The sequence below is a fragment of the Desarmillaria tabescens genome (genome assembly GCF_030435595.1).
Source record: "Desarmillaria tabescens strain CCBAS 213 chromosome Unknown EV420scaffold_56, whole genome shotgun sequence".
Classification (NCBI taxonomy): domain Eukaryota; kingdom Fungi; phylum Basidiomycota; class Agaricomycetes; order Agaricales; family Physalacriaceae; genus Desarmillaria; species Desarmillaria tabescens.
Window position 1 is genome coordinate 48634 of NW_026848355.1, and position 24663 is coordinate 73296.

At 48.3% G+C, this 24663-nt stretch overlaps 9 protein-coding genes across 9 annotated transcripts; 5 read left to right on the plus strand and 4 right to left on the minus strand.

The window, feature by feature from the left end:
• Positions 1-100: 100 nt before the first annotated feature.
• EV420DRAFT_1484791 (uncharacterized protein) lies at positions 101-1690 on the plus strand (the record flags this gene model as incomplete). Its single annotated transcript, XM_060470116.1, has 3 exons — positions 101-284; positions 335-745; positions 795-1690. The coding sequence occupies 3 exons, from the start codon at positions 101-103 to the stop codon at positions 1688-1690; spliced, it is 1491 nt and encodes a 496-aa protein (XP_060324867.1).
• Positions 1691-2649: 959 nt separating this feature from the next.
• EV420DRAFT_1013687 (uncharacterized protein) lies at positions 2650-4412 on the plus strand. The gene is made up of 4 exons (XM_060465320.1): positions 2650-3021; positions 3074-3484; positions 3539-4063; positions 4121-4412. The coding sequence occupies exons 1-4, from the start codon at positions 2838-2840 to the stop codon at positions 4333-4335; spliced, it is 1335 nt and encodes a 444-aa protein (XP_060324868.1). The 5' UTR covers positions 2650-2837; the 3' UTR covers positions 4336-4412.
• A 1180-nt stretch (positions 4413-5592) lies between these two features.
• EV420DRAFT_1649014 (uncharacterized protein) lies at positions 5593-8092 on the plus strand (the record flags this gene model as incomplete). The annotated part of the gene is made up of 7 exons (XM_060478242.1): positions 5593-5654; positions 5696-5868; positions 6145-6412; positions 6450-6694; positions 6744-7124; positions 7174-7674; positions 7734-8092. The coding sequence occupies 7 exons, from the start codon at positions 5593-5595 to the stop codon at positions 8090-8092; spliced, it is 1989 nt and encodes a 662-aa protein (XP_060324869.1).
• Positions 8093-8922: 830 nt separating this feature from the next.
• EV420DRAFT_1013878 (uncharacterized protein) lies at positions 8923-10816 on the plus strand. Its single transcript, XM_060465321.1, has 5 exons — positions 8923-9166; positions 9217-9312; positions 9365-9945; positions 10010-10347; positions 10403-10816. Exons 1-5 carry the CDS (start codon positions 9112-9114, stop codon positions 10716-10718), a joined length of 1386 nt encoding a protein of 461 aa, XP_060324870.1. The 5' UTR covers positions 8923-9111; the 3' UTR covers positions 10719-10816.
• A 1313-nt stretch (positions 10817-12129) lies between these two features.
• On the plus strand, positions 12130-12707 carry EV420DRAFT_1277699 (uncharacterized protein; the record flags this gene model as incomplete). Its single annotated transcript, XM_060468042.1, has 2 exons — positions 12130-12447; positions 12504-12707. The coding sequence occupies 2 exons, from the start codon at positions 12130-12132 to the stop codon at positions 12705-12707; spliced, it is 522 nt and encodes a 173-aa protein (XP_060324871.1).
• Positions 12708-13135: 428 nt separating this feature from the next.
• EV420DRAFT_1314749 (uncharacterized protein) lies at positions 13136-14814 on the minus strand (the record flags this gene model as incomplete). The annotated part of the gene is made up of 4 exons (XM_060468638.1): positions 14479-14814; positions 14176-14423; positions 13478-14125; positions 13136-13423 (listed from the first exon to the last, which is right to left on the minus strand). The coding sequence occupies exons 1-4, from the start codon at positions 14756-14758 to the stop codon at positions 13136-13138; spliced, it is 1464 nt and encodes a 487-aa protein (XP_060324872.1). The 5' UTR covers positions 14759-14814.
• A 342-nt stretch (positions 14815-15156) lies between these two features.
• Positions 15157-16479, minus strand: EV420DRAFT_1277775 (uncharacterized protein; the record flags this gene model as incomplete). The annotated part of the gene is made up of 1 exon (XM_060468047.1): positions 15157-16479. The coding sequence occupies one exon, from the start codon at positions 16477-16479 to the stop codon at positions 15157-15159; it is 1323 nt and encodes a 440-aa protein (XP_060324873.1).
• Positions 16480-19479: 3000 nt separating this feature from the next.
• On the minus strand, positions 19480-20681 carry EV420DRAFT_1013896 (uncharacterized protein; the record flags this gene model as incomplete). Its single annotated transcript, XM_060465322.1, has 4 exons — positions 19480-19489; positions 19543-20037; positions 20087-20334; positions 20390-20681. 3 exons carry the CDS (start codon positions 20676-20678, stop codon positions 19624-19626), a joined length of 951 nt encoding a protein of 316 aa, XP_060324874.1. The 3' UTR covers positions 19480-19489; positions 19543-19623.
• Positions 20682-20712: 31 nt separating this feature from the next.
• Positions 20713-24653, minus strand: EV420DRAFT_1575331 (uncharacterized protein). Its single transcript, XM_060474459.1, is given in 13 exon segments — positions 20713-21385; positions 21447-21563; positions 21601-21715; positions 21785-21873; positions 21905-22310; positions 22342-22486; positions 22512-22804; positions 22854-23283; positions 23330-23547; positions 23573-23745; positions 23765-24126; positions 24182-24232; positions 24290-24653. The coding sequence occupies 13 exon segments, from the start codon at positions 24465-24467 to the stop codon at positions 20810-20812; spliced, it is 3153 nt and encodes a 1050-aa protein (XP_060324875.1). The 5' UTR covers positions 24468-24653; the 3' UTR covers positions 20713-20809.
• Positions 24654-24663: the final 10 nt, after the last annotated feature.

Here is a 24663-nt window from a genome sequence, read left to right on the forward strand (position 1 = left end):
AGTGAAGGAGCGCATGCATCTTATATCATGATGCACAGGTTAATGTTGACCCCCATCTCCGACCTCCTTTTCCTTTTTTCCTCTCCTTTCCCACCGCCAGATGTCTGGCAGTCTGATATTACTAGATGACTCGGCCTTCTCACCTGGCTTCAGTCCCAGCTCTCTTTGGACCCAAGATCCTGGCCAGCTGTGGTTACAACAGTGGTACCAACATTATTCCTCGTGGGCAGTGCATAGCAATGCGAATACCTCGACGTATGGATCCTTCTCAGTTACCTTTGAAGGTGCTTCTGTCTGACTTTAACTAAATAAAACGCATTCAATACTTTAACAGGCATTTCGATTGCTTTCACTGGTAACACTCCTCCTCGCACGAACAAACAGAATTTTTCCGTTTTCATCGATGGAGAAGATGCCTATATTGCTTCATACCCCTCTCATACAGAGTATATGCAGTGGTATATGTCGCCAACACTGGAAGAGGGCACCCATACTATCACTCTTACAGAAATGGATAATATCGACGTTGATTATGCGATCGTCGGTGTTGGCAATCAAACAACTGTCCTCGGCAATGACATCCTGGTGGACGACACCAGTGATAATATTGTCTGGACTGGAGACTGGCAGACAAATACAAGTACCCTAACGCATATCACGGAGACCTCTATCGTCAATCACCCACTTGGGAATTCTACGAAGGACAGTAAAACTGTTGGGGACTCTTTCTCTTTCGAGTTTACAGGTCAGCTCAGATCACATTTGAGGCACCTACAACTTAATACTGTTGACAGGGACGAGCGTATCTGTATTCGGGATTCAGAGGAATTCTATAGTCGGAGTCATCTCCGCTGATTTCAGCGTAGATGGAGGGGAAACCACTACCTTCTCTACAACCAGTACACGTTCTGGTAATGACTTAGCCAACACGGTGTTCTTTTCATCTTCGATCCTCAGCTCTGGAATTCACACACTTATCATGAACATTACAGTGGTCGCTGGTGACCAGTCGCTGAAGCTTGATTACATCACTTATTCTGGTCAGGTGTCCGATAGCAATAGCTCGCCATCACCTTCAAGTAGTAGTACCAGTTCCCCCGGCTCGAATCTTCCTTCTGGTTCCAGCACGTCGCATTCCTTCAAAGGCATTGTTGGAGGGGCGGTGAGCGGTGGTATCATTTTACTCCTGGTAATAGCAGGCACTCTGTTCTTGTGGCGACGGAAAAAACAAGCTCATCATGAGGCTAATTTGATAAGCTTGTCTCGACCGTTTACCTGTTCGTCCAATTTCCGCCCTGCACTTATCCTTTTTAACGCTACTTTCTTTCAAGACACTCCAGACCAATCTGTTGGTCGCCGGGCCCAGCCGTCTGTTCCAACGCCCTCCACAACCGAGCAGAATTTCAAGACTTGGCAACAAAGTGGAGGCACATCGGCTGTGAGATCCGCGTCGACTGCCGGCTCCTCACATGTGTCCCCTTCATCACCTACCCTCGAACGACCTCGGTCTACCTCCGAGAATCAAGCGGAAACCAGACGCCGACTCGATGAGATCAACAGTTTGATAGCCCAGATTGAGCAACCCTCGAACGAAATGGCACAGATACAACAGCTGCAAAGTCGAATTGAGATGTTGACTGAGGAGAATACACGGTTGATGGGAGTGTCGCCTCCGGCGTACGGAGACTGAAGAGTCGAGGCTGAAGGTTTAGACATCGCATTGTATTCGTCGCAAATTTGCTTATCGAAGTTGGCTGCTGCGAGCTCGGCAGAAGTATGTACAGGAATGTAGATAGTACTCGAAGCAATGAATATAAGTATGCCAACGTTGGCTCCCATGCTTGGTATTCAAGGGCAAAAACCCGTATATTAGCTGGTTCGGTATCAAATAGAACGTGTGGTAGTCTCTCCTAGGCCGAATTTTAATCTCTTGACAAGCAAGCAATTGAGAGTTGATTGAGAGTTCAAGAGAGTCTGCACCGCCGCACGGCGTTTTCCTTTTAAGGGATTCATCATGTGACCAGTGACCACAAGCGCCGAGAACGCCGCCGTCGCGTCTTCGTTGCCGTTTGCGTGGTCGAGCCGATGGAATGAACTCGATTTGGTGTTCGCATGCTTGTTTGGTAGCTCACTGCTCTTTTTTTCATCGCAAGCTGACAGTGGACTTTAAATTCGTAGATGTAAGCGTCCAAGTGACAGCAGCCATCGATTTCATCCCTGGACCTCGAGACGACTAGTCCTATCAATTTCGCGTGCAATGGAATTGCTGGCAAGCAGTGGCAAGTGATGCAGGAAGTACTGTACTATCAAACTCGTATCATCTAGCAGGAGCCCGAGATCACGAAGTACGATGGCGAGATCGTCCTCGTCGTCATAGCTCCACATTTGCTTTAAGGCACCATCGAGGGAGCCGGTGACCTTCCGTGGAACTGAAGTGCAAATGTAGCCAGGTGTCCGCATCGGACGTTTTTGGACTCGGAGGAGAAGACGTAGAAATTTGACCTACGCCTCTCCTAACACCGCATTAGCTGGTGAGATACCCAATGCAATCTCAGCGCCGTGCGTTAGGTGTGGATCAACCTTATCCTCGTATAGGATTCGACCTTCACATCTTGTCCACGCAAGCAAACCGCCGATTCATCGAAGCAAGGTAGTTGCCCAATATCAGGCATGACAGATGGATTTCACTTCGACGTCATGATGCATTTAGAGAAATGGTTGCAATTGCATAAAGGTAGCGGGTGAAGGAGCACATACATCTTATATCATGATGCACAGATTAATGCTGACCCCCATCGTTATCTTGCTTTCCTTTTTCCTCCCCTTCCCACTGCCAGATGTCCGGCAGTCTGGTATTACTAGACGACTCGGCCTTCTCGCCTGGCTTCAGTCCCAGCTATCTTTGGAGCCGTGATTCTGGCCATCCGTGGTATCAACGGTGGTATCAGCATTATTCTTCTTGGGCAGAGCATAGCAATGCAAGCAACTCGACATACGGATCCTTCTCAGTTACATTCGAAGGTGCTTCTGTCTTACTTTGACTAAATTAAACATATTTTCAATACTTTAATAGGTATTTCGATCGCTTTCACTGGTAACACTCCTCCTGGTACAAACAAACAGACTTTCTCCGTGTTCATCGATGAAGCATACGCCTATGTCGCTTCGTACCCTTCTCAGGCGGAGTATATGCAGTGGTATATGTCACCGACGCTGGAAGAGGGCAGCCATACTATCACTCTTACAGAGATGGATGAGACCGACGTGGACTATGCCCTCGTCGGTGTCGGCGATCAGACAACTGTCTTAGGTAAAGACCTCCTGGTGGACGACACTAGTGATCGTATAATATGGACTGGAGACTGGAAGACAAATAAAGGTACCCTAATGTATATCACGGAGCCTTACATTGTCAACCATCCGCTTGGGAACTCTACGAAGGACAGTAAAACTGTTGGGGACTCTTTTTCTTTCGAGTTTACAGGTCAGTTCAGCTCGAATCGCATTTGAAGTACCTACATATCAATACTGTTGACAGGGACGAATGTATCTGTGTTCGGGATCCAGAGGAATTCTATAGTCGGAGTCATCTCCGCTGATTTCAGTGTAGATGGAGGGGAAACCACTACATTCTCTACAACCAGTGCGAGTTCTGGTAATGACTTAGCCAACACGATGTTCTTTTCGTCTTCGATCCTCGATTTTGGGGTCCATACGCTTATCATGAACATCACAGATGTCGCTGGTGACCAGTCGCTGAAGCTAGATTACCTCACCTATTCTAATCAGGTGTCCAATAGCAACAGCTCGTCATCACCTTCAAGTAGTAGTGCCAGTTCCTCCAGCTCGAATCTGCCTTCTAGTTCCACTTCGGATTCGCCTTCTGGTTCCAGCCCGTCGTATTCACCATCCAAAACGACCAACTCTAAAGGCATTGTTGGAGGGGTGGTGGGCGGTGGTGTTGCTTTACTCCTGATAATAGCAGGCGCTCTGTTTTGGTGGCGACGAAAAAAACGAGCTCATCATAAGGCTAATTTGATCAGCTTGTCTCAATCGTTTACCTGTTCGTTCGTTTCCGTCCTGCACTTGGTATCTTTTTCTAACGCTTACTTTATTTAAGACACCCCAGACCAATCTATTGCTCGCCAGGCTGAGCCGTCCGGGAATCGAGCGGAAATCAGACGCCGACTAGATGAAATCAACAGTTTGATAGCCCAGATGGAGCAACCCTCAAACGAAATGACACAGATACAGGAGATGCAGAATCGAATCGAGATGTTGACTGAGGAGAATACACAGTTGATGGGAGTATCGCCTCCAGCTTACGAAGACTGAAGGATTCCGCTGGTGTGGGATATTGCATTGCTTTGTCACACTTTTACTTCGCCAAGTGGGTGGGCTGCGAGAACGGCAGATACGAGTCTGAAATATGGTACAGAAATGTAGATAGCTCGAAGAAAATGTCTATAAGTACACCAACGTCGGCCCTCATGCTTCGTATTCAAGAATATCTAATTCTGCCGCGCGAAAAATCCATATTTTGTCCGGGCCAGTATCAAGTTTGTCATTGTGGTTTTCCCTCTGGGCGAATACGATGCCAATATCAGAGAGTGTGTCGTCGCTGACTCGCCTCTAGTCGGCGCGTCGAGGCTCATCGGGTGTTGAATGACTACCTTTTGGCGCTTGGAATCATATCCATCGAGCATGGAATTAACGTCCAGGACTATTCGGAGACTACCAACAAGAGTTTTGATGTTCTCGAAGATGGGAGCAATATCTTAAGGCTGATTTTATCTTTGCGGCGCATGGCGTTGGAGGTGGAATGGAACATGACAAATCGTAAGAACAAACAGTCTATTAGCAGCGGCTGCTCTATATACCGCGTGACCTTCCCGCTCCAACATGAATTGAAGGAATTCCTCCAGGGTACACTTACGAACCGTGAACGGTTGAAGATTTGCTGAGTGGTAAGAGAGAAGAAAGAGATCCATGATGCTGGAGATTGAAAGCAATTCTGATTTTTATGCTACGATGTAGTAGAACATAGAGACCGCGTATGTTTCCACTGTCTTGTACATAACCGTGGCATCAGCTTTATTGTTTGAATTCAATTCAAGAGCAATTTGAGTAGGCTTGTCACGGTGCAGTGCAGATGATAGGGTCTGACAGTGCTTGGCTCGAATGTGTCGCTTCTAACCTCCTACGACTCGGATCTGTTTTGCCTGTCTTCTGATCAATTCTGTGTAAATTATTTCATGTCATGTAGTGTTCATGGTAGAAGAGTGGTACAGATGTCCATGCCGATATGCCGAGTACGAGTACGTGATCGTGGGGACATTTTGACTTCAACGAGAAACTTCAGACTCGGTTCAAGGACTATTTGTCTTATTTATGCTCCTAGATCATGACGCTATACTACTTTCTTGTCCGCAGGCAATTCGGAGCTTTCGGACCACTGCAACATACCGCACAACATGACACTACCACGCAGGGCAATGAAAAACTTGACGTTTACATCCGAGAGCTCGCTACTACTGAGAACGCGTTACGCGCCAAGATTTACAGTTCGGGTGCAATACCAAAACGGTCCCCATGTTGTTATTCAGAGATGGGTTGCTGACTGCGAAATGCTTATGTCTTGTCGACTCCCGAGGGTATAAGCCAATGTTGTCGGGAGTTGATGGCTTTTTACTAGATTGCCACTTGGGCTCGCGATACAGACCAGAGCTTTTGAAAGCGACAAGAAATCTTTCGAGGACGAGGACCTCAACTTGGATGCACAAGAGATCGATGCTGGTGCAGGCATTTCATCCTTAGACCAAATCAAGACGACTAGTCCTATCAATTTTGCGTGCAATGGAATTGCTGGTAGGCAGTGGCAAGTGACGCAGGAGGTATTGCACTATCAAACTCATATCGTCTAGCAGGAGTCCAAGATCACGAAGTACGATGGCGAGATCCCCTAACTGGCAACGACGTCCTCGTCGCCAGAGCTCCACATTTGCTTCGAGGTACCATCAAGAGAACCGGCGAACTTCTATGGAACTGAAGCGCAAATGTAGCCAGGTGTCTGCATCAAACGTTTTTGGACTAGGAGGAGATGACGTAGAAATTCGACCTGTTCCTCTTCTGACAGCATATTAGCTGGTGAGGCACCCAATGCGCTCTCACGCCGTGCGTTAGGTGTGGACCAACCCTACCCTCGTATAGGATTCGACCTTGACATGGAGGAAGATCACCCAAGGAGCATCTTCTCGGTGATAATCATCCCGAAGTCCCTTGTCCACGCAAGTGGGACAAACCGTCGATTCATCGATGCGATGCATCGCGCAATATCAGCAAAGACAGACGGATCTCACTTCGACATCATGATGCATTTAGAGGAATGGTTGCAATTGCAGAAAGGTAGCGGGTGAAGGAGTGCATGCATCTTATATCATGATGCACAGGTTAATGCTGAACCCATCTCCAACCTCCTTTTCCTTTTTTCCTCTCCTTTCCCACCGCCAGATGTCTGGCAGTCTGATATTACTAGATGACTCGGCCTTCTCGCCTGGCTTCAGTCCCAGCTCTCTTTGGACCCAAGATCCTGGCCAGCTGTGGTTACAACAGTGGTATCAACATTATTCCTCTTGGGCATACAATAGTAATGCGGGAAACTCCACATATGGATCCTTCTCAGTTACATTCGAAGGTGCTTCCGTCTTTCTTGACTAATCGAAGCGAATTCAATACTTTAACAGGCATTTCGATTGCTTTCACTGGTAACACTCCTCCTGGCACGAACAAACAGAATTTCTCCGTTTTCATTGATGGAGCAGACGCCTATGTCGCTTCATACCCTTCTCAGTGGGAGTATATGCAGTGGTATATGTCGCCGACGCTGGAAGAGGGCACCCATACTATCACTCTTACAGAGATGGATAATATCGACGTTGATTATGCGATCGTCGGTGTTGGCAATCAAACAACTGTCCTCGGTAAAGACATCCTGGTGGACGACACCAGTGATAGTATTATCTGGACTGGAGACTGGCAGACAAATACAAGTACCCTGACGCATATCACGGAGACTTACATCATCAATCACCCGCTTGGGGACTCTTTTTCTTTCGAGTTTACAGGTCAGCGCAGATCGCATTTGAGGCACCTACAACTTAATACTGTTGACAGGGACGAGCGTATCTGTGTTCGGGATTCGGAGGAATTCTATAGTCGGAGTCATCTCCGCTGATTTCAGCGTAGATGGAGGGAAAACGACTACATTCTCTACAACCAGTACACGTTCTGGTAGTGACTTAGCCAACACAGTGTTATTTTCTTCCCCAATCCTCAGCTCTGGAATTCACACGCTTATCATGAATATCACAGTGGTCGCTGGTGACCAGTCGCTGAAGCTTGATTACATCACCTATTCTGATCAGGTGTCCGATAGCAATGGCTCACCGTCACCTTCAAGTAGTAGTACCAGTTCCTCCCGCTCGAATCTTCCGTCTGGTTCCAGCGCGTCATATTCACCACCAAAAACGACTGCCTTCAAAGGCATTGTTGGAGGGTCGGTGGGCGGCGGTATCATTCTACTCCTGGTAATAGCAGGCACTCTGTTTTGGTGGCGACGAAAAAAACAAGCTTATCATAAGGCTAATTTGATTAGCTTGTCTGAACCGTTTCCCTGTTCGTTCGTTTTCCGTCCTGCACTTAGTGTCTTTTTCTAACGCTTACTTTATTTCAAGACACCCCAGAACAATCTGTTCCTCGCCAGACACAGCCGTCTGTTCCAACGCCCTCCACAACCGAGCAGAATTTCAAGACTTGGCGACAAAGCCGAGGCATGTCGGTTGTGGTATCCGCATCGACTGCCGGCTCCTCACATGTGTCTCCTTCATCACCTACCCTCTCTCTACCTCGGTCTGCCTCAGAGAACCAAGCGGAAATCAGACGCCGACCAGATGAGATTAACAGTTTGATAGCCCAGATAGAGCAACCCTCAAACGAAATGACACAGATACAGGAGCTGCAGAATCGAATTGAGATGTTGACTGAGGAGAATACACGGTTGATGGGGGTACCACCTCCAGCGTACGGAGACTGATGCCGCCGGTATATCATCACATTCCTTTGCCGCACTTTTACTTAGCGAAGCGGGTGGCTGCGAGAATGGCAGATACGAGTCTGAAGCACGTACAGAGATGTAGATAGTACTCGAAGAAATGAATATATGCCAACATCGGCTCCCCTGCCTCATATTCAAGGATACTTAGATGAGCGGAGCAGGAAAATCCATATTTGGTCCGGGCCGGTACTACCCAGTTGGACGCATGGTGACTCAGCTAGTCCCACTTTTCCTTGTCCAGACACGCAGGCGATTTGAGGCATTCATTTTGCGAGTTGCAAGTCAAACATCGGGTTACTTGTAGTTCCAGGGAATCAACACGTACAGTCACCAACACTCATCTGAATGACAAACGCGGCCTTCTAATCGGCGTTGCAAGTACCGAACTGTGAAATCATTGTCGCGTAAAGCACTCCTGCTGGCAGAAGCTAGCGAACTCTCGGACGTAAGCGTCGAGTTTTTTCATTGGCTTACGCGGTAGTGGCGTGTTGTGCGGTATGTCGCTGGTTCTCTGGAGTTGATGTCGTTTTACCAAATTGCCACTTACAGACCAAGCTTTCTGAAAACGCCAAGACATCTTTTGAGGTCGAGTATTACCCACCATCCGTCGCTCATGCATCTACTCTGGGTGCAAGTTACACCGCAAGTCCCTATGTTTATCGCCGATAACATTCTTCGCTGGCTCGCATCTAGGATTCTCTAGGAAGAACTTGGCGCATTATAATTATGTATCCATGCATATATCGGCGAAACGGTCTTCTCCCAAACTTACACCGGCAAACACACTCGAGTAAACCCACAACTTTCGCTGTAACTCCACTCGATTCTTGAATTCATTCCGGATAAAACAATGCTTCGCTTTATCATCAAATGATTTCTTGAGTCATTCTCCTTGACAGTCTCGTCAAACCCAGGCGAGATAAAAGGCGACACGTCTTTGTTGAACATAACCAACATCTTTCTACCAACTGGAACATCTTGACTGCCTCTATACTATCATGGCTGAACATCTGGAACGCGAACCACTCTCGGGAATAGACATTCTGATTGTTGGTATGTCAAAGCTCTGTACATGGTAACCCCGTATTTATTATCACCTGTAGGCGGAGGTCTTGGTGGCCTGTCTGCTGCCATCGAATGCTATCGAAAAGGCCACAACGTCCGCGTCGTCGAACGTCGACCAGGTCTCGATCCCTTCGGTAGGCGTCACTTTATGAGATTTCGAATCGTTGAACGACCACCTCTCTTCAGGTGACTTGGTCGCCATTCAGCCCAGCGTGATCCGTACAATGCGCAAGTGGCCCGGATTCGTCGAGAAGCTTCTCCACAACGACTTTGGGACCGACCTGCATATGTACAAGTTCGACGGGACTCTGATCGGGGTTATCCCCATGGGCGAGTTTGACGCGGAGATAGGAGAGCGCGCTGTCGCTGTTAGCCGTCGTGAAGCGCATCGGACGTTGCATGAATACGCTACGGCGCTCAATATACCCATTGAACATGGAATTTGCGTCGAGGACTATTTGGAGACTGCTGACAAGGGTATTACTATTCTCGCAGATGGGAGGAGGCTTGAGGCGGACGTTGTAATTGCAGCGGATGGAGTTGGAGGGAAGGCATGGAGCATAATCAATGGTAAGAAGGACAAGGCTGTTAGCAGCGGATACGCTGTGTACCGCGCAACCTTCCCGCTCGAACATGCGTTGAAGGTTCCCGAACTCGCTAAAGTGTTCAGTGGTGAAGGCCCATATGGGGCCATATACATCGGGCATAACACACATACAGTCATTGGTAAAAACAAGACCAGCGTTTGTGTTCTGATGACTTATCTGGTACGTTTAATTTACTTTTTATTTTCTCTGTGACCCCCCCTGCTGATGACGGACCTCACATCAGGACAGTGACAATGCGACTGTGAATTCGTCGAAGACACAGAGCTCTGATCGTGCCCTTCAGCATGTAAAAGGCTGGAGCCCATTTGTCGCAGCCATATTCAATGCGATACCCAACAGGGAGGTCATCGACTGGAAGCTCCTGTGGCGCGACCCCCAGCCTAACTGGGTTTCTCCTATGGGTCGTATCACTCAAATTGGAGATGCCGCTCACTCTCTTCTTCCTAGTAGTGCCAGTGGGGCGACCATGGCCATAGAGGATGGTATCGCTCTCGCGGCCTGTCTTAACATTAGTGGAAAGAACGGTATTCCTTTAGCTGCATGGGTCTACAACAAGCTCCGGTATGTCAAATTCCTCGCCCGTATTTTTCAGCATCCGATACAGCTCTATGCTTAGATTTGAGCGTGTGTCTTGTGCGCAAAGGATGGGATTAAAGACGCGCGAAAAGTTGCATCACACGAATTGGGAGATTGCTTTGAAGAATCCTCAAGCAGCGTTCGGTAAGCTTGTCGGCACGTGGTTGTCCAAGCACGATGCGGAGAAGTACGCTTACGATAATTACGACGCATGTGCGAAACATGTGTTGGAGGGAGCGCCGTTTACGAACACGAATACTCCTCCAGGATATACTTACGAACCGTGGACGGTTGAAGAATTGTTGAGAGCGGTTCGGGAGGGGAAAGAGATACATGATGCCGGTGATTGGAACTGATTGTGGAGTTAATTCTATAGTGTAGAACATAGCGAACGTTTGTGTTGCTACTGTCTCGCAATTACCAGCTTTATTCAAGTTGCTTGAATTCGGCAGCCTGTGGTACACTGGCACTGTAGATGATAGCGTCTAATGCTATATCAGTTGTTTCCGCTGCGGTTCGGACTTATTCCGCCTATCTTTGGAATACTTGTGTGTAAATTGTAGTGTTCGCGGTAGAAGAGTGCCAAAAGTTCATGCCGATATGCCGAACAGAGGAAATTGCACGGGACCGTGGTTCGGACGCGTTGTGATCTTCTATTGTCACTTCCAATACCGAGTGTTGCCGGCCTCATGTTTTCCTCATTCATTGTCGATTACTAGGCATGCTTATCTAACTAGTACCAGCTTTATCTCATCTTTTACCTTTAGCATCGATGGGCCAGTCATCGTCAAGACAGAGAGGGTTCTACCCTCCACCTCCACCTTTTGCACCTACATACGGCTATGGATATGCCCCTGCTACTGCATACGCTCCTGCCCCCGTATACGGACATATTCTACCGCAGCAAACGGTCTTTGTGCCACGCTCCAATTCAGATGGTGCTAGGAGGAGTCGGAGGAGGCATCGTTCGTCTCGCAGGAGAAGGCATGATGAGTATCAGGACCATGATGGTGCGTCGACTTGGTGGTATTTTGCTCAATGTTATCTAATGCACTACCAGCTCCCGATCCAGTGATTCGTGCGTCGTCTCTGCGTATTCTGATGGGCCCCGGTCATGGTTGACGCATCATTCCAGCTTCCAGGGCAGGCAGTGAGATTCACGGTCAGTTTATTTGCGATAATAAAAAATAAAATTATAGATAATTTTACCCAGTACACAATGAAAGACTACAGCCTGGACCAAGTATTCTGAGGCGCTCGATTGGTACTCACACACCTTATCCAAGTGGCGCCGCACTACCCCAAGACGATCCAGGTGACCGCCAGCTAGCTGACCTCATCGCACCCATGTCTCCGGCACCACCAGCGGCATACGGTCCTCCACCACGCTCTGGCCCTCCCCCAGTGCATCATAACAACCCGCTACCAGAACCACCTCGCGACCTCTACGCCTCATCTCCCTACAACGCTATCCTCGACCTTCCCCAAACGACAGCCCTTCTAACAGCCAGCTTCTCAAAAGACCTCCCCCTCCCTCAGAAATCAAAAGGCATATTCGGGAAAAGCAAAGGTCTCCTAAGGTCACTGTCATCCAAGAAGAAGGAAGAACCACGGATACATTTCGTCCCGGTGAATGTCGGGGCTAACGGTTATCGTCCAGACGCTGGGCCTTCGATGCTGAATCGATCCATGTCTGGCTCGACACCAGGAGCTCCACCACCCGTTGCCATGAGTGCGGCTTCCGGTCCTCCTCCTCCGATCGTACAAATGCCTGTACCAGAACCCGCCGAACCTTCCCCGCCAGTGATTCCAGACACCCGTCCCGACATCCCACCTTCCGTCATACGAATCACCTTCGATAATGAGTACCGAGACTTTTGCAATCACTCCTTCCATCGCGTCCTGTATAACAACCAGACATACGACACCGCCATGCATCTCTTCGAAGCCATGAAGTTCCTCCCCGACAACCCCCAGATCGCAGATAACATCCGACTGTGCAAGAACATCGGAGACGTCTTTCCCTTATCAGCTAATTTTGCGCAGTATCAGCGATCTGATTGGGGTGACGTGCATAAAACTATCGTACGTGGATTTCGTATCCCGTAGGCCTTCTCATCTCAGTTAACCTTTTTAAATAGCTGGAAGAGGTCCTTTACCACAAGTACGGACAAAATCCAGACGTCCGGAACCTCCTGCTGAGTACTGGTTCTGCGGAATTGGTATACTCTGATCCGAACGACTCTTACTGGGGCGAAGGCCCAGGTGGTCAGGGTCAGAATCACCTGGGCAAGGCTCTCATGCGTGTCCGAGAACGACTGAAAGCGATGGGCTACAAGAAATGAAGTTCTCCCTTTGCTGTCATTTGTTATGTGCCACTTTCATGTGCTGTTTGCTATGTTTTGACGCCCTCCTTCATCTTGTTAGGCTGAGTCCAGGATTTTATGTGCGTGATACCTACACTTCCCGTGATCATTCAACTGAGAATTGGTTATTCTAAGACTTCAGGATGTGTTTTACAACTAGACTATTTACGGATATCATGCTACTATTTATTGTCACAATCAATGCTAGTAGGCTCAGCTATAATTATGCCATTATCCTGGGACCTGGGCCTGGCCTGGTCTAACCGGATTTCCTAGCCGTCATCTTTCACCACGATCTCCCCGCTCCCCCCGCTTTGTGAGCTTTCGTCACTAAAACAGCCAGCTAGGTTTTACGCCGGCGGTTGCCTCCATAATACTCAAAGACTTGGCCTCCAGTTCGGTGCACATTACCTCTTCCCCCTGACTCTCTTGTTTCCACCTTCATCTTTCCGTGTCGTAGTATCTGTTTTAAGCAAACGCAGTGCCTTGTCAACAGCCTCGCGTCGAACTTTGGACGGCACCTTCTCCCAGTAAATCTCTTCTCTTCGCCCTCCCACCATCTCCACAGTGATCGCCTTGGCCTCGGCATCTCCACTACCTTCGCTATCAAGCCCATTTGTTTGCGCCATCTTGGTTTGAGTGAAATATTCCGTGAGGACGCGCGCATGCTCCGGCGTCGCAACACGCAAGTAGCACTAGAAATCGATATCAGTTAGGGTAGCTTAAGTTCCGAAAGCTTTTTTACTCACGGAATCCATGCCCTTGGTGAAGTCGACATAATCGATACCATCGGGAAGGGACTTAGAAGCTTTAGAGAACAGCGCTCGTAACGTCGTCTTGTTAGTCTCGCAATGGTGATTCCGAACGAACACTAGACAGTTTGGTGGGAATGGCGATGAAGATGTCAGTGTCGACTCCGAGTTGGGAATCGGTGATATCGCAGGTGAAGGCGAAGGCGATCGTCTTCTCTTGATGGTGGCGGCGGCGGTATGTACGGCTATCTCATCCTCGTACGCCACTATCTCCTTCACCAGCCGTGCCCGATACGCAAGGTATTCATCCTTCATTTCGTCCCAGCGCGTTTTGGACATCGCTCGGAAGCCGAACTTGACAGCCTCTTGGATTTCTGAGATTGGCGGTTGGGCTTCGTTGGGAGAAACGGTGGGGACCCATGGCCACGAGTGTAGAAACCGCTGCGCGTCTTCGGCGGAGAGGAGTGTCACGAGAGCGAATCCTTTGCATTTTGGAATGTCGCCTGGTTTGTCGAGGTAATGTGGGGGGAAGGAGATGCATTGTATACGGTTGAAGATTGGTATGGTATTGGTACTCTTCGTGAGTAGCACTTGGATTAGATGAAAGACTCCAAGGAGGGATGCATATTGAACTGGGATATTTTCCTGAGATACAAAGTCAATCAGCGCGTCGGAGATCGAAAAAGCACACGTACAATATATAACGTTCGTTCCCTCCAATCCTCCCTTGTAAACTTGTTTTGAAGAGACTCCATTCTCCGCACCTCGAACATCCCACTGTTTTTAGACGACCCTTGCGCTGACCACGACGGCCCAGAGAACACCATCCGGACTTCAACGCTATCAGTAGCCTCAGACCGCAGAGCCTTGGCAACAGTTGTCTCTGATTCGGAAATGAGGATTCCATGAAGAGCGTGCTTCAGAACATGAAGTAACGAGACGACTGCAAGAGGCGAGGCGTCAATACCGGTTGACGATTTTTTGAATGAAAAACTCACACCCATCTTCTCCTTCATCAATTTTACGCCGAAGGTCTGGATCAGAAAATAGTGCAAAGTCGGAGAGCGCTAAGGAAATGAGGGAGGCATACTCTTTGTCTGAAAAATTGGGCTTGTTGAGAACGTCGATGTCTGATTTTGCTGGCTCTTTGCCTTTAACTACCGGCAGTGGGATAGTTCGAGAAGAAGAGACAGTGGATATATCCGCATCTCTACCTTTCGTCGATTGTATTTTCTTGGATTTTGTCGCGACATTGCGTGGTATGAAGGGAAGTGACATCAGTCAGTGCACAGCCACGGCACTGCACGAACTTTGGAAAGAGTTTATTTTTACGCCACATTATGTGATGGCTTTAATATGAATATCGAAACTGAAAGATATTTATTTTTAGTCATTTTTTAGCCTAAAATATTTTCTTGATATTCCTGATTTATCAAGTTTTGAGGCAAATCTCACAAATATCGCTTTCATCTTTACGATCATCGTGATATCGGCGATCGCTACCTTCTAGTGAGATGAAAATTATGATTATCAGGGTACTGAACACAGCCTTCTGGCAGAAACTCGATACATACACTCCACAGCTTGATTGTGAGAGTTCAGCATGTACCATGTAGTGCATATTGTAGGCTAGTATTGGCTTTTCTCAAAAATGATCAGATAGTTTCACATCTATATCAAACAAGAATGTTACGACTCCTAATACCTAGGTCAACCAACCTATCTGCTTCCTTGCTGTCATTCAGTGCAAATATGGACACTTTCTCAAATCTCTGTTCTGGCAGTCGTCGCCCAACAGCCCAATATTTTGAAGCCCGTTGATCATTACCAAGCAATGTGTATGAGTCTTCTGGTATTGGGTATTGATGGGCGGCGATGATTTTGAATATGTGCTCCCTTCCATCGGCATCTTTAACAACTAACTTTCCGTGTCGATCACCCCCCGCTGCCAATCCCACATTGAAACCACACACAAGCCCCTTTTCAATGCAATATCCTTCATACCAGTCCTCATCCTTCTCATCATTACGCCTAACAGTCCCGAGCCAGGGAGCATCCACTGGCAGAGGCTCTGTCATGACTTGCTCCCATGCTGGTCTCCATTTCTTGCTTCCGACTCGTCCTGCTTCAGGATACAAAAAGAGGAAGCCCACCCGAATCCAAGGGGACATTGTGTTCACCAGTGCTGTCCATGCATCCTCGAGAGGCTCACTCTCATGGTATACTGGTATTGTGTTGGGTGACAGAGGAAATGCCAGTCCCGCGATTCTGTCCACAGGATTGGTCGACACTCGCTTCTGCATGTCTGCCAGTGTACTAAAAATACCCCTGTTTAGTCTCTTGAAGGACTCCCACTGCATGTGAAATCGTGTCAGTATTGCTGTCTCGTAGTTTCCATCCTTGTTTATTGGCTTGGCATGCATTGGTCCATCAGGTGTATCCCCGGCAATGATCCTCTGCTCCCCAATCTCCTGCACTGTCCATGCACGCCTAAACCAACTCCGCTCACTGTCCATGTCGCCGTCCTTCAAACTCAAAGGCCGCCCTAACCCACTCAGGTAGATCATCACCGGTTTCCACCTTCTGTTCAAATACACATTTCCAATTGTGGGCACATCGAGTTCCCATTCCTCCATGCGCAGATCCTCTCTCAGCCCACCCACCTGTCTCAAACAAAGCACATCCAGCCAAGCGTACTCCAGTCCCAGATTCAGCATCTCGATCCTGATCAAGTTGAGGTCCGCATCCTTGGGGATGGGCACCGGCCATTCCTTCCCATTGATAGGGGTCCACACATCAATGCGATCCTTCTCATCCATCCACGCATGGGATATTGACTCTGGCAATCGCCCAGCAATCCAGTATGGCATCACACGGTTGCTATACAGGTCCCATACGCGTCGAGGTGGCAACTGCGGGTTGACGATCTGATTTCCTACCAGTGCATCTCGTCGCGTCTCCTGGTCCTTCTCTTCACATCTGCGTAGTTCATCTTGCATGGTGCCGTGGTAAGTGAACTTCCATACCCTGCGGAGATGGCCATATGCGGTACCAAAGTCATAGTTTTGTGAGATGCAGTCTTCGAGAAGGGAGGAGACGGATGGTGTTTCCAGGGTGTGTGATGTTTGAAGGATGGCATTGAGTAGGTCCAAGATACCTTGAATGCCGAGGGAAATGCAAGGTATATTCGTAAGGGCGGAGGATATCACTTCGCGCTGTGGGTTGTTGAGTGGGCGGAAATTATGCCCTGTGAATTTCCTTTGCAAAGGAACTTCAATCGATGACTCCGCTTTACCAGTCTCAGTGAAGGCAGAAATAACCTCTTTGCCCTAGGAATATGCTCGATCACTAATAATTTCATCCATTCATTTTCGTGACTTACTGTTTCTATTCTAGATCGTACAACAGATTCGTAGTCGTCATAATTATTGACACTGGGACTAGCGGGTTGTTCCTCCCCTGTAGCAGTCCGAGAATCCAAAATAGAGGTGTCCAAGAGTGGTTCAGGTCCTTCAGGATGACGGCGAGGCGATGGGTGCGGTGTCACCTCCATGATGTGATTGACACCCCCTGAGGTAGATCCTTCCAGTGCTTCTGGTCGCTTCTTCGGGTCCTCCTCTTCGTCTCTGCATAGTTCGTCTCTGATGGTGCTGGGATAATAGGTCTTCCATACCGGGCGGAGACGGCCGTATGCGGTGCCAAAGTCATAGTTGTACGTGATACAGTCTTCAAGAATGGAGGAGAGGGATGGTGTATCCAGGGCGAGCGACGTTCGAAGGATGGCATTGAGTAGATCCAAGATACCTTGAATGCCGAGGGAAGCGCAAGAAATGTTCGCTAGTGCGGAGGATATCACTTCGCGCTCTGCGCTGTTATATTCCCCTTGCAAAGGAACTTTAATGGACGACTCCGCTTTACCAGTCCCAGTGAAATCAGAAATAACCTCATCGTCCTAGGAATACACTCGTTCAGTAGGTAATTTGCCCATTCATCTTTGTTTGACTGACTGTTTGTATTTTAGATCGCGCGACAGATTCATGGTCGCTATGATAAGGCAACTCATCGCCTTTACTGGCGCTGGGAGTGGTGATTTGTTCCTCCACTGTATCAGTCTGTGAGTCCGAAATAGGGGTGTCCAAGAGCCGCTCGGAACGACAGTGGGGATGATGGGTTCGGTGTCACATCCAAGGCATGATTGATGTCCCCTGAAATAGAACTGGAATTTTGGTGAACTGTAGCTGGTTGCGACTCTGACAGCGGGATTGTGTTGCCATTCAGATAGAGGTTGGATGTTCTGTCAGTCGCAGAGTCCGTGCGTGAGTGTTTACACGTTGACTCGACAAGGGCTCGAAAGCTTTCGTTCTATCATTTTCAATATCGTACTGAGTACTCGAAGCAAACGTAAATTAATGAGACGCACTATTTCCCATTTTCTGAACCCAGACGGATATGCATGCAAAGTAGGTGCGAGGCGAAGGTGTGCTGGTACGAAGCGGGTGGAAGGTTTCCCGGGGTATATTTACAGCGTGATAGAACTGTTGCCATCCTGCATGGTCCGGGCCGAAAGAACACGGTGATCTCCGCAAGTCAAGTACACCGTACAGGGCGGAATTTATTGTATGACTATACTTATTGTCCGTCTCACACAAATGAAATACCGAGACGAGGTATACGTCCGTCAGGTTTGCATGAATAGTGAATTCATTCTCCACTGGTAGTATCGAGACATTGGTATGAGGCTAATACGTATCGTCGCACCTTTGGCCAATAAGGATTGCATCAAACGCTCAGAATCTGTGCGAAGATGAGTATCAGTGATGGCAACAGAATTGGCATCATACTTCTCAGCGCTAAGCCATCGTGAGAGTCAGGCGCCTAAACATTGTCATGAAATACGGCGCGCAAATTCACACAGTGGTCTTCTATCCGCCATGCAACTAGACATATTCATCTGCAAGTACATTGCTGATTATTAGTTAACACGGATAGCGGAAGACGAACCATTATCACAGCCCTATGTAACCAAATCTCCGAATTTTACCCACCCAAAAGGACTGCTCCGAACAGCTCCCATCTCTCTGAAGCCACCACAATGTACGTGGGCTATGCAATACAGTTCATCTTGTCCGGGAGTAAGGATGCTGTTGCTTTCCATTTGATGCTCACTAGTCCATCAAACCACAGTACCATCACGTATGCCGACTCTAAAGAGAGTGTCCGAGGTGGAACGTCACTGTTGTCGTATATGGTCGGAGAGTAGTGTCTATTGAAGACAAGTCAGTCAAAGACGGAGGATTATTGGAAAGGACGAACGTAATTGTGCCTTGCTCGTCTTGATTCTTGAGTCAAGAAGTTAGCGAAGGTTCCTTTTGCGCAGAGTAGCGATCGACCACAGTGTGAAAAGAAGCAGTTTACGAGCGTGTCGAGCTGGGCTTTCGGCATCTGTCATTAATTAATGAGGCCAACGTGGTAAAAAAAACGAACGATGAAGCAGGACGCACGGATATCTGTTTGATCTTCTTCGTACCATCGCAGAAACACCGCACCGATCATCTCAAACTGACTTTTGCCACTCGTATTCCCTAGCGAAGAAATACAGGCATCAGGATTTTCCAGGGAAATGGTTCCCTCAGATTCAGAGGTAAGAACACCCTGATCGTCGTCGAGAAAAGGCACTGCGAAGCTGACGCTAGCGCCCAGCTAGCTGTTTCCCGCTCCGAGGGCCGATCAAGATATCCACAGTCGGCGGATCGAGAATACGTGAAATCAATAAGGCTGCCGCTGACTGCCACAATACGGAGAGATAGAGAGCCCTGCACATAGCAGGATCGATGGTAGCGTTGCTTCAAGGTTGAGAAAGAGACGCGATGGATATCCTGGGCGGAGCGTGTGTATGCTGCTTCAGACATTGCGATGGGGACCAATGCAGTCAGAGGTATGCGTAGAAGATTGGCGTTGCGATGGGGTAAGGAACAAAATTCTTGGCAAGTAGACGGTATTGTTCTCCAGCTGTAAACGGCCGATTAGGTCGACGAGGTTAGACGGAATTAGACGGTACGCACCATCGACCTGGTAATGTGAGAGCTCTTCCACGTCATACGATTGTAGCTCCCATGCCACGTAACCTCCTGCTCCCAGTCCTTCTAGATATAACGTCTCGCACGAGCAGGGTACGCCACTATTTCCTTCACCAGCCGTGCACGATACGCAAGGTATTCATCCTTCATTTCGTCCCAGCGCGTTTTGGACATCGTTCGGAAGCCGAACTTGACAGCTTCTTGGAATTCTGAGATTGGCGGTTTGACTTCGTTGGGAGAAACGGCGGGAGCCCATGGCCACTCGTGAAGAAACCGCTGCGCGTCTTCGGCGTCGAGGAGTGCGACGAGAGCGAAGCCTTTACATTTTGGAGTGTCGCCTGGTTTGTCGAGGTGATGCGGAGGGAAGGAGATGCCTTGTATACGATTGAAGATTGGTGTGGTATTAGTAGTCTTCGTGAGTAGCACTTGGATAAGATGGAAGACTCCAAGGAGGGATGTATATTGAATTAGTATATTTTCCTGAGTAAAAAATCAATGAGCGCGTCAGAAATCGAAAAAGCACGCATACAATGTATAACGTTCGTTCCCTCCAATCCTCCCTTGTAAACTTGTTTTGAAGAGACTCCATTCTCCGCACCTCGAACATCCCACTGTTTTTAGACGACCCTTGCCCTGACCACGACGGCCCAGAGAACACCATCCTGACTTCTATGCTATCAGTAGCCTCAGAACGCAGAGCCCTGGCAACAGCTGTCTCTGATTCGGAAAATAGGATCCCATGAAGAGCGTGCTTCAGAACATGAAGTAACGAGACGACTGCAAGAGGCGTCAAATTTAATACCGCTTGACGAATTTTTGAATGAAAACTCACACCCATCTTCTCCTTCATCAATTTTACGCCGAAGGTCTGGATCAGAAAATAGTGCAAAGTCGGAGAGCGCTAAGTAAATGAGGGAGGCATACTCTTTGTCCGAAAAATTGGGCTTGTGAACTGCCGCAGGTCCGTCGATATTGGGTTTTTCTGGCTCTTTGCCTTTGCCTACCGGCAGTGGGATGGTTCGAGAAGAAGAGGCAGTGGGTATATCCACATCTCTGCCCTTCGTCGATTGTATTTTCTTGGATTTTGTCGCGACATTGCGTGGTATGAAGGGAAGTGACATCAGTCAGTGCACAGCCACGGCACCGTACGAACTTTGGGAAAGAGTTTATTTTTACACCGCCAAAAAGCCGAGCTCGGATACAAAATTACAGCGGTATTTTTAAAGCAACACTAGCACTTGAAAACGATATTTTACTCCTTCTTGCAGACCACTTTATGCCTTTTCCAGTCCGACTTTTGACAGAGCGCAGAACAATAGCTGACCGTTCTGCATCGGGCGCACAGCCTCAAACCCTCCTTTTTTCCACAATCTTGGGCCGCACACCTGATCTGACTCCGACCCATTGACTCTAGGAAAGAAAGAGCAAATAATGGGGAAATCGCAGCTGTCGTAACGTAGTTGCAAAACTTCTTGTCGAGTCCGGCATCCTTGAAATAAGAACCAACGCCATGACCAAGCCCGCAGGAACATAGCGGTGTTTCGAAGTCTTCGAGAGATACTGGAATTCTGCGAGTCAGGTACTCGCAATTATCAGTGTGACTCCACGTTCTACAACGTTCAGTGATTGCCGGGAGCATCTGCTTCCAGGCTTTGATCTCTGCACTGTGCGTTTTGATTATGAGCATTGGTTTTCTATTCAACACTTCCAAAGCCCAGTCTACGCGTTTCGTAATTGGGAGGACGAAACAGTCGATTACCACGGTATGAGAAGCGAGATCAAGACGAAGGTGCCGGAGAAATATCACGATTTGGGGCAAGTCCGTGTACTTCGTCCATGAGGCAGATGATACGTTCTCGGGACATGTCAATTCCAGCGGAAGCGAACACAAGAGTGAAGAATGTGTCTTTGATTGCCAAGAGAGCGTCATCTCTCTGTGCCGCTGATAGATCTCGTAGACGGCATTCACGCTCGGAGAAGATCAGTGATATATGTTGTCGGAGCCACTCGACGTCGCCATTGATATTGATCACAGGAAGGGACGGCAAGGAGAGGATAATGCATGGACCAAACCCATGGTACCTCGAGCATAGGTACAGGGACATAATTGAACGAGAGGCTATCAAGGACTTTAGGGTTTGATACCGGGAGCACAGACCTAAATGTACATGAGCTTCCGAAACAAATGCTTTGACAACAGATGTCTTCACCTCTAATGTAATGAGACTTTCGTGCAATGCGTAGCTTAATTTTAGCGCCATCAATGGGGTAAGGAAACACGACTGAATGACAAAAGTCATCAAATTGAAAGTACCACTTTGCATGAGGTTTTCTGCGTCGCAGTTACGCCATGTCCTTTCAACAACGCTTGGCGGGCATTAGTATCCACCACGTCGGTTCGAATAGACAACGTAGTAACATTGTCGGGATTAAGAGAGGCCTTAACCAAAACGGGCTGGCTATCAGAGGTTGCATCGGATATGGGAACTACCTGTTCCAAGCCCGGGGAGCTTGAAGTCAGGGAAGCATCAGAGAATGAAGGATATCTTCTGCTGAAAAACACATGCTGGTCATCCAACAGTTTCGTTTTAAAGATCGTCAACAAGGAACCCAACTGCCGCATGAGTTTGGCTATGTATTTGTTCGAAGGCGTAGATCGAAACGAAAACATGACGTCGGTAGTCTTGGGACTAACGCACAAAATCCAGGCAGGAACCCAGAGCGTCAGAATTAGATCCGATGCCCCAGACCACCTAAGAGGGTCTTGCGTGATAGGCGAAAGACGGATCCTTGAGATCGCCTTCAATAGAAAGTGTTCCAAATACGAGCTGAATGAAAGAGAAGCTGTTATGGAAATGAGCCATCCGAGATTGGAGTTCGAGCTGGAGCACTGGAGTTCCTATATCGTCTGGAACCTTGTTGAAGTTCGCTCGGGGAATCTTCAACTGCCAGACATACTAGGGGAGGAATAGGGTCCACCCAGTGCCGGAAAATGCCATCTTTGGCGCTTTCAATCGAAACTGCGGATGACAAGGTTTCTACACTGTAGACCCCTTGGCGATGTAGCTCGGAACAAAGGTCCTGGTAAAAGTTCAGGCCCGTAAACAGCTTCTTGTCCAATGCGATCAAGTCAAAAAGCTGCTCCATTGTCACGGTCCAGTTCGTCTCTACTCTGTCTTTCACGACTTTGAGAACCGCCACGAAGCTAGGCCGAGCATAAAAGAAGCCGGAATGCATTCGCCATGTGCTCAGGAGACGGAAGGCCCATGCCCTCCTTGGTCATTTCATGTACAAACATCTTCAAGTATACCCCGAAAAGATATCTGGATAGTTCCTGGGGATCCACGACAAGTCGAGGGTTCCGACGGTCTGAAGGGGAGAAATCCAAGTCAGTTCTTTTCCAGATCAAGTCCCCTTCAGTTACAGGAGAAATATCCGGGATGATACTTTTTGCGGAGTCTTGTGGAATGTAACGCGTGGAGTAGCGGGTGATGTAGCTAACGGGAGCTACTCCCAGGAGAAGGGAAAGGGTAGAAACGTCGCCACAGAATCGTTCTACAAAGGATTGAGGAAGACTTCGACCTAGTGATTTGGACAAGAGTGTTTGGGTCCTGAGTGCGGAAAACTGATCTTTTCGCAGGAGTGGTACAGTCCCAGCGAGAATATTCATGTCGCCTAAATGATCCGACAAATTGGAGGTGTCGATAACATTGTAGCAAGAGGGAGCTGGATGGGAAGATGAGAAGCGAGTACTCATCATGGAAATGAATACGCGTTCCGGTCCAGTACGACGTCCCAACGGAAGTCAATGTTGTCCCGGACCGACGCAGTTCTTGGAGAGCGTCGCACAAAGCAAGCGCGTCGCCATTGAAGAAGCGAAGAATGATGGCGCCCTCTGCTACGGTGTCCCGGAAGGCCTGTGACCACTGACTGAACTGAGTTTTGGCTGCTCGAATCACTGATTCCATTGTAGGCGGGCCAGTTCTTCTACTTCCCGAGATAACGGAAGGGTGACACGAGGCGAGGATGGAAGGCCCTGATGGGATCTGTGGCATAATGGACATTGAATGTATCGCCCTGTAACGAGTATAAAAATGTCGGGTTCATGTGTGGTAAAGAAGTAGAATGAGTCTCGGACATCATTACACCGGTATGCCAGAAATTTTTGAAGTGCTCTGTGGTGACGTCCTGGAAATTTGCCCAAAACGGGCCCTGCGGACCAGCAGGGACTGATAGAGTGCTCACGCTGTGCTATTGACTCAGCCTCAAAGCAAAATTGTTTCTTCCGCCGCGCCCGTTCTCCTTCGGACATAGACTTTGTATTAAGATATAAAGCCCATTGGTTGTGCAAGACCTGGAGCGTGTGATCGGTGCACATCCTTATGGCCGACGAGTACGGTGAGTTTTGCCAAGACTCGAGGCTCTGAGATGCCCGAACAAGTGTACTGCACTGATCCCAGAGTCTCTGAATGGAGGCGTTGTCGAGATAGAAATGGTAGAAGATGTTCCAGATCTCAATATTGTCCGCCTTAGTGTCGACAAGTAAGGTGAAAAGGAGGATATTTCGCGCTGATAGCTATTCAGCAAACACGCGATAAGCCCATCAAGTCACCTTGAAGCGTACCTAGAATGGCTGGTTCAATATCACAGCATGTTACATCGAACCTACGATGAGCTATACGAGTATCATTCATTAAGCAACGAGACAATAAGCACATTGACTGTTACTCACAAGCACCGCAACGAAGATCAGAATATAAAGTGTATAGGATGTTGCGAGGATCCCCACATCCAAGGAGAAGAATATCGGCGGGAATGTCAGGCGGATGGTCTTGCGTTAATGAAATCGGAGATGTGTTTCCGATTGGGTAAAAGAATGTTTTCTTGGGCCACAAAACCGCTTGTGCCATGAGACGGGCGAGTAGTAGATGTTAGGAAGTCGAGACCCTCTTGATGGCAGTATGTCACAATCAGATGTGTTGCAGAGATGCCGACCAAGAGTTCCTGCGCATTCGAAGCATACGTAGCGCATGACCTAGCTGGATAATTAGGATTGATGTAATGCCTGAGAACCTTAATAGAGGCACGACACCGACTATTCGGGCC

Excerpts from the sequence above, each read along its gene's own strand:
- EV420DRAFT_1013687 (XM_060465320.1), top strand. The coding sequence starts at position 2,838 with ATGTCCGGCAGTCTGGTATTACTAGACGACTCGGCCTTCTCGCCTGGC. Across the intron at positions 3,022-3,073 it reads CTTCTCAGTTACATTCGAAG|GTATTTCGATCGCTTTCACT; the intron begins GTGCTTCTGTCT and ends ATACTTTAATAG. Across the intron at positions 3,485-3,538 it reads TTTTTCTTTCGAGTTTACAG|GGACGAATGTATCTGTGTTC; the intron begins GTCAGTTCAGCT and ends TACTGTTGACAG.
- EV420DRAFT_1013878 (XM_060465321.1), top strand. The coding sequence starts at position 9,112 with ATGGCTGAACATCTGGAACGCGAACCACTCTCGGGAATAGACATTCTG. Across the intron at positions 9,313-9,364 it reads ACCAGGTCTCGATCCCTTCG|GTGACTTGGTCGCCATTCAG; the intron begins GTAGGCGTCACT and ends ACCTCTCTTCAG. Across the intron at positions 9,946-10,009 it reads GTGTTCTGATGACTTATCTG|GACAGTGACAATGCGACTGT; the intron begins GTACGTTTAATT and ends ACCTCACATCAG.
- EV420DRAFT_1575331 (XM_060474459.1), bottom strand. The coding sequence starts at position 24,467 with ATGGCACAAGCGGTTTTGTGGCCCAAGAAAACATTCTTTTACCCAATC. Across the intron at positions 24,127-24,181 it reads TATTGAACCAGCCATTCTAG|CGCGAAATATCCTCCTTTTC; the intron begins GTACGCTTCAAG and ends AATAGCTATCAG. Across the intron at positions 23,548-23,572 it reads GCCTTCCATCCTCGCCTCGT|TAGAAGAACTGGCCCGCCTA; the intron begins GTCACCCTTCCG and ends TATCTCGGGAAG.